The following is a 7,856-nucleotide window of genomic DNA, read 5'->3' on the forward strand; positions in this document are numbered from 1 at the left end:
ATCTAGTCAAGAGAGAGCTAGCTATACCTCCTTTCCAGTTTGGTTTCCTTTCCAAACTACCTAATAAACTTCTTTCTCAAACTATTTCAAATTTTGGGATTTGTCCTTGAGAATAACAAAATTAAACAGAAATCATGGGATTTAATGGAAAATGTTTCTTCCAAGTGCAGAGAAGAGGACTTTAAACACAGTAGGAAAGTCATAGTTTCTGGCTGAATTGACACAGTGACTGTCTAAACAACACATTCCACCCCCTCCCCTTCACACTCAGGGCCAGAGCAAGTTCTCCTTACAGAAAGTTCAGAGGCAACAATCTAATTAAACTCTCAGGGGCCATTAAAAGTTTGGAAGTTTCCCAGGTCCCTGTTGGCTAAGTTGGTCACAAGAGATATTTTGGTGCAGGAGCTCAGAGGGGAGGTTGGGGATGGCAGAGGGAAGACACAGAATGTCCCCTCTGATCCTCAGGAGTGAGAATGGAGTGACAGGAATTCTAAATGGAGCCTTGGGTTACAACCATCCTGCCCCAGAGTCCACAGCCTTTCACCAAGGAAATAGTAAGTACTTCCTCTTCTCTAGGTCTCTCCACTCCTGTTCTCCTAGAGCACATTTCCTTCTCTGTCTCTCTCCCTCTCTGACCCTCCATGTCCTTTTCCAAATCTCACACCAGGAAAAAGGTTCTGGGTCCTTGTGGCAAAGGAGCCCCAGTGTCATCCCTGTTCTGTCTGGACCATCTGCTCCTGGCAATGGTAGCCACATGGAGGATCAGCCCATTGTGGGCTTCCCTGGAGGAACCAGGCTTGAGAGGCAAGAGCAATGATGGGGGTTAGACATTGGAGGTTTGACTGCTCAGCCTCCTTATCAATCATTGCATCTGACTCGTTCATTTTTCAGATGAGGAAACTGAGGCCAAAAAGGGGAAAAACACCTCCCCCAAGGTCACTCAGAGGATGTGTCAGAGCTGGGGTTGAAGCTCCTCACTAGACCACTTCAATGAGTCAGAACAGCTGGGATGGGAGACGTCTGGATTGATGAGCCAACACTGGTGCACTCAGTCATTGTAGTAGACAACAGTGCTGGGCCTGAAGTCAGGGATACCTGAGTTCAAATTTGGCCTCAGATACTTACTGACTGTATGACCTTGGGCATGCCACTTAACCTCTGCCTGACTCTGTTTCCTCATCTGTAAAATGAGTGAAATAATAACATCTACTCCCTGGAGTTGTTGTAAGGATCAAATGAGATATTTTTAAAGCACTTGACACAGTGCCTGGCACATAGTAGACCTTAATGCTTTTTTCCTTCCTTCCTTCCTTCCTTCCTTCTTTCCTTCCTTCCTTCCTTCCTTCCTTCCTTCCTTCCTTCCTTCCTTCCTTCCTTCCTTCCTTCCTTCCTTCCTTCCTTTTTTTCTTTTCTTTCTTTCTCCTTTCCCTTACTGTTCTGTTCTGGATTCTATGAGGACAATAGAGAGTCCTGCCTGGTTATTCTCTAAAGTCAGGAGAGGGTCGCTTGGACCTTGGAGCCTGTGCTCCGCAGCTACAGACCACAGAGGCCCAAATACGAAAGTGAACTCAGAGGTAACGATCACCCCCTTCCATGGGTTTCTCCATAATCTGACATTGTAGACTCCAAGTTGAAAGGAGCCTTAGAGATTAATTAGTCAAAATAATTAGTTGGTTAATTGTTATTATTTAGATATTAATTATTTATGTTATGTATAATGATATTTTATTAGTTATTTATGTTAGAGTTCATTGGTCTTCTATTGCACAACTCTTAGAACCCTCTTTTGACCTGCTTCTTGTAATGGAGGAAGCTGTGGGTTTCTAGATTCTAGCACTTAGCACTTAACACTTTATAAATCTTGATTGATAGATTGATAGATTGATTGATTGGTCCATCAGGTGTGATGAGCTTGCTGACTAACTAGGGGTGGTCCATTGCTGTCTCTGGGTCTCAGGCACTTCATATGGAAAATGAGGAATTTGAATCATCCAACATGGAAATTGGAAGGGATCTTATCAGGGATCCTCCAGGAGTGCCCCAACAAAAGGAAATTGATACTCTGCTTAGGGATCCCAGGGAGAACTTTAGTTCCCATATAAAGTATTCCTGGGGAGTCTTGGAGTTGGAGTCCGGGCAGAGAATTGTGTCTTGGACATTTATTCTCTGGATGATCCTGGATGAACCACTTACTGCTCTAAGACTCAATTTTCTCACTTGTAAAACAGGGATCATGACATTGCTATCTACCTTGTGGTGCTATCTACCTTGGCAGGTACCATTATAACTTCTAGCACTCAGTCTGGCTCCATGGGGAGAACTGGGGCAGGGGAGGAGTGGTGGGTTGGAGTTGTCTGCCCATAAGGGCAAAGCAGAGAAGGCCCTGCTTGGCCAAAGCTGGTCTAGATGACATCCAAGTCCCTTTTAGGTCCAGCCTGTATGTACTCTCAGCGCCCAGGATGAATTGACTCAGGATGGGATGAGACAACTTCTTGCGAAGCAGAGATGAGACAAGTTGCTGATACCTAAGGGTTGGGGACATTATGACAGAGCGTTTTTCATGGAGAAGCCATTGGCCTCATCCTCTGGGGAGGCAGATCTGAAGGTGTCAGCAATGCTAGGTTCCACTATCACCTCAGACACTGCCCAGCTGGCAACTGTATGCAAGCTACCTATATCAAAAAGTTCCAGATTCCTCCTCTGCCAGTTATGGTCTATACATGACCCGCCTCCCAGGGCTGTTGTAATGAATGTTCCATGAGTCCCTGGAAGTGTGGCCAGTGGGCTTTTCTTGTGGCTTTATTCCCCAGAGCAGTGTCAGTGGCTGCCCCCTAAGCACCAGAACAAGGCTATCTCTCTCACATTTTCAGGCTTATCACAGACTTGTCCCCAAAGTGGTTCTGTGAAGGCAAGGTTTTTAGCTCAGTTTTAGAGAAGGAAATTGAGGTTCCAAGAGGTAAAGGGAATTGTTTTTACACACACAGTGATCCTTTCTGATCTAAATCCTGGACAAAGTCCACCCTGCCAAATGGCCTTTCTTCAAATTATTAAGCTGGCAGGGAACTGGAAGATAGAGCAGCTACACCAATCTCCTTATTTTGTAGGTGAGGAGACTGACCCCATAGAGAAAATGGGATTGACCTAGGGCAGAGCAGCTGTTGGTAGTGATGGAGTTGGGACTAGAGCCCAGGAGCTCAGAATCATGTCCCTGATCTCTCAGGAAAGGACAGAAGTATTGAAACCCTTAGCACAGTAACTGGGACAGAGCAACCCCTTCAAACATGCTCATCAATTCACAGATTAATTTAGCCCACAAAGCCCTGGGAGAGATGCCTAGACTTTGACCTTCAGGATTCCCTGTAGCCCAGGAGGGCCAGGTCCCTGAAACTTCTTAGCTATGTGACCTTAGATAAGCCCCTACCCCTCTCCAAGCTGAGTGCTCTACCAAGCTGCCTGGGCCCCAGGATCATAAGTCATGGATCACCTTGGGTGCACTTTGGTATTAGAGTCAGAAGACTGTGGTCTAAGGTCCCAATTCAACCAGTGATGTGCTCTGAGAACCTGAGATTGCCCCCTAGGCCTCCATCTCTATCCATAGATGATGGCTTGGGTGTGCAAAGTGAAGGTCGTAGTTACTGTGTAATCTTGGGAAGGACCCTTCCTTCTCTGGGCCTATATTCTCTAAGGCTTATATATTCTCTAAGGCCTCTTCCAGATCTAGCATTAGTGATTACATGATTATCTCAGGCCCAGCTCATCAGGGCCACCATGAGAACTGTTCTTGGCTTGGTGCTAGAGAGAATGATGTCAGAGAAGGTAGACACCTCATGGGATAAGGACCTCAGAAATTCAGAGCTAGTATTGGAAGGGATGAAAAGAACATCTAGTACCACCCATGTCTGACCAGAGGTTCCTCCAGGCTATCCTTAACAAGTGGTCATCCACTGTACATTAGAGTGAATGACCTTAAATGTCATGGAGAGAGTCAGGGAGCATGGATTGGAATGCCAGCTGTTCTTACTAGCTAGGTGACTTTAGGAACATCTCTTCCCTTTTCTGAACCTCAGTTTATTCATCTGTAAAGTTGAGGGAGTGGGTCTACAGGGCTTTCCATCTCTAGATCTGTGGTCTTGGGATTCTATCTATGATGAACTCACTGCTTTCTAAGCAGACCAATCGAAATCTGCTTCTCTATAACTTCTCCCTACCTCCATCACTGGGGACAACAGAGACAAGTCTACTTCCTTTTCCATATGATAGATTTTTAGATCCTTGAAGGTATGACTGACTCCTCTTCCCCTACCTTATCAGAGCCTTTCCCTCTCCACACTAGTCATTATCAGCTCCTTCAACAGGTGGAAACATGGTTTCTAGATCTTGTTGAATCACCTAGAACAGTTCTAAATCTTAAGGGGGAGATAAGGGTTGGAGGAGGTGATGCTTATCCTTAGTTGGTTTTTACCAGGACCAGGGGTCCTGAGGTGGGAGTCCTGTGAGGAGACTATGTATGGCTCAGAAGAGATTGCTTCAAGGACTTCAATCAGGGCACTTTGGGAGAGGTGAGGAACACTTAGAGACTAGGCATAGCCCTCCTCATTTTAGATAAGAGGAAGAGACAGAAATCTAGGGTGAGTGGGCAAGTCTGGAACAGAGCAAAGTCTTCCAATCCCCCTTCTCAGTTGAAGTAAGTATGGCTTTGGAGTCAGAAGATCTGGGGAAAGTTTTGTACAGTAACAATTGGTGGTCATCTCACGGGGAAAGCACTAGGTTATTGAGAAATGGAAAAGGCTTCTTGCAAAAGAAGAGATGTTAGGTGAACCTGAGGGAAGCCAAGAGGCAGCATTCCCCTGACCTTCCAGTTTAGCAACCCAGTGCGGTGATTTCAGATGTCTTTTCTCATTAAATATCACCTTGGTTAGCATGAGCCTCTTCATCTGCCATGATGATAGGCTCACCCCTGTTTGGGTCCCCTCAATCTGCATCCATCCTGTGCACTGGCTGCACTGGCTACTTGCTCTCCTGTGGTTCTCCCATGTCTCCATCCTTTAGATCATCCATCTGGCTGACGAGAAGTGACCCACAGGGTGCTGCCTTCAGTCTGCCATTTCAAGTCCTCTACCACCTATCCCTTTCCTACCTTTCCAGTCTGCTTATCTTTGACTTGACTGAAAGACCCTCCAGCTGTTCCTCCCTTATGATACTGTCTCCCTCCTCCATATGTTTGTCCTAGCTGTCTCCCATACCTAGATGCTCCAATGCTCTCCTTCCCACCTCCTGGCTACCCTGGCTTCCTTTCAGTCTCAGCACAAATCCCATCTTCTATAGGGGGCTGTTCCCAGTCCTTCCATCCTGTAGAGCTGCTTTGTGCAGATGACCTCATATACTCAATATATCACTTTTATTTACCTCATTATTTACATGTTTTCTCCTCCATTATAATATAAACTTACTGAATGTAGGACTGTATTTGCCTTTCCTTGTATCTCTACTGCTTAGCAAAGTGACCAACATTTATTTATCTCTTAATAAATCCTTGTTAAGTAATCAGTTGATTTGGGATTGGTCTCTAAAATCTTTCCTAGTTTAAAAAAATATTTTTCCCAAATACATGTAAAGACAATTTTAACCATTTTTTAATGTTATTTAACAGGTAATAAGTTTATTGTTATTTTTTTGGGGGGAAGCATTTCTTGAGCATTTACTGTGATAAGTGTTAGGGATACAAAAACAAAATATAGTGCCTGCTCGCATAGAGTTTGCAATTTTTAAAAAAATTCAACTAATTTTTTTCTTCCAATTACATGTAAAGATAATTTTTGACATTCAGTTTCAAAGAAGTTGTGTTCCAAATTTTCTCCCTCCCTCAACTTCCCCTTTCCCTCTCCCTGAGACAGTAAACAATTTGATCCAGGTTATACACATGTAATCGTGCAATATTTTCATATTAGGCATGTTGTGAAAGAAGACACAGACCAAAAGAAAAAAAGCACAAAAAGTAAACTGACAAATAGTACGCTTTGATCTGCATTCAGAATCCATCAACTCGCTCTCTAGCAGTGGATAGCATTTTTCATCACGAGTCCTTTAGAATTTTCTTGGATCATTGTATGGGTGAGAATAGCGAAGTCATTCCCAGTTGATCATCATACAGTGTTGCTGTTACTGTTTACATGATCTGGTTCTGCTCTCTTAACTTTACATCAGTTCATATGAGTCTTTCCAGGCTTTTCTGAAAGCATCTTACTCACCATTTCTTATAGCTCAACAGTATTCCATCACAATCATATACTAAAACTTGTTCAGCCATTCCCCATTGGATGGGTATTCCCTAAATTTCCAGTTCTTTGCCAACACAAAAAGAGCTGCTATAAATATTTTTGCACAAATACTTCCTCTAAAGGCCTTTCTAGATGTAAGACTCTATATTTTGAGAGCCTCCGACCTCTTTTTGCTTCCCCCACCAGATGCCTCCAGGAAGGTGGAGTGAGCTGGGGAACCACTCCCGGGGCACTGACTTCATTCTGCTTGGTATCACAGATCTTCGGGGCCTGCAGCTCCTGCTTTTCACTGTCCTCTTGCCCACTTACCTGCTGACCCTGCTGGGTAACTTGTTCATTGTGGTCCTCTCCCTGGTGGATCGGCGCCTGCAAACCCCTATGTATTATTTCCTGAGGAATTTCTCCTTGCTGGAGATGGGCTTCACCTCAGTCATCACTCCCCAGATTCTCAGCCACCTCCTCACAGGTCATAAGACCATATCCCCACCCAGATGTTTCTCCCAGATGGTCCTTTACTTTACCCTGGGCACTGTGGAGTTCTTCCTGTTGGCTGTAATGTCTGTAGACCGATACCTGGCTATCTGCTATCCCTTGAGGTATCCAGCCTTCATGACCAGTCAGGCCTGCCTGAGGTTGGTGCTGGGCTGCTGGGCTGGAGGTGTCCTCTTCCTCTCTGGGCCTTGCATCTGGCTACTCCTCCTGCCACTCTGTGGACCAAAGGTGCTCAACCACTTCTTCTGTGATAGCACCCCACTGTTGGCTCTGGTGTGCACCAACACCAGGCGCCTGCAGTTGCTTGCCTTCTTGGTGGCTGTGTGCACCCTGGCTGGTGCCCTCACTGTGACTGTGGCCTCCTACATCTGCATCATCTGGACCCTCCTACAGCTTCCCTCTGCCCAGGGCCGGCACAAGGCCTTCTCTACCTGCTCCTCCCACATCCTGGTGGTCTCCATCACCTATGGCAGCTGCGTCATCATGTACCTCCATCCCACCCAGACAGGACAGCTGGACCTTAACAAGGGGGTGGCCTTCTTCAACACCATTGTTGCCCCCCTGTTGAACCCTTTTATCTACTGCCTGAGGAACAAGCTGGTGCAACGGGTCAGCAGGGATGTGCTGTTCAAAGGAGGGGGGCCTTCTAGGGATCTCAGAGTCTGATTGGGGGGCCCTGGGAGCTTCTAGAGGGGCCAGAACATGGAGGAAGAGGGGGATGGGAGATGATGGGGTAGGAGAAAGAGCAGGCCTTGGGGATCACAAGCCCTGTGTCTGAGGCTCAGTACTTACACTGCATAGCTCTGGATCTTGGACAAGTCTGCTCTTTTCTGGGCTTCAATTTCATCTTCTTTGAAATGAAATAATTGAATAAGATGATGTCTAAGTCACCTTCCAACATAAACTTCCTATAACTCTTTTTGAGAACAGGACTTGGAAAGGAAAAGGTGAAGACAAAGAGAGAAATACAGACAGAGACATGAGAGGGGCAGGACAGGAGATTGGAGAACAGAGAGATGATATAGATAAGAGGAAAGAAGAAAATAAAAGAAAATAAGGGGGAAAGTATGAGGGGAAGAAAAGCGA

At 45.6% G+C, this 7,856-nt stretch overlaps 1 protein-coding gene across 1 annotated transcript; it reads left to right on the forward strand.

Moving 5' to 3' along the window:
• Positions 1-1,705: 1,705 nt before the first annotated feature.
• Positions 1,706-7,436, forward strand: LOC140503783 (olfactory receptor 6E1-like). Its single transcript, XM_072608057.1, has one exon. The coding sequence runs from the start codon at positions 6,465-6,467 to the stop codon at positions 7,434-7,436; it is 972 nt and encodes a 323-aa protein (XP_072464158.1). The 5' UTR covers positions 1,706-6,464.
• Positions 7,437-7,856: the final 420 nt, after the last annotated feature.

This window comes from Notamacropus eugenii, chromosome 5 (genome assembly GCF_028372415.1).
Source record: "Notamacropus eugenii isolate mMacEug1 chromosome 5, mMacEug1.pri_v2, whole genome shotgun sequence".
NCBI lineage: Eukaryota > Metazoa > Chordata > Mammalia > Diprotodontia > Macropodidae > Notamacropus > Notamacropus eugenii.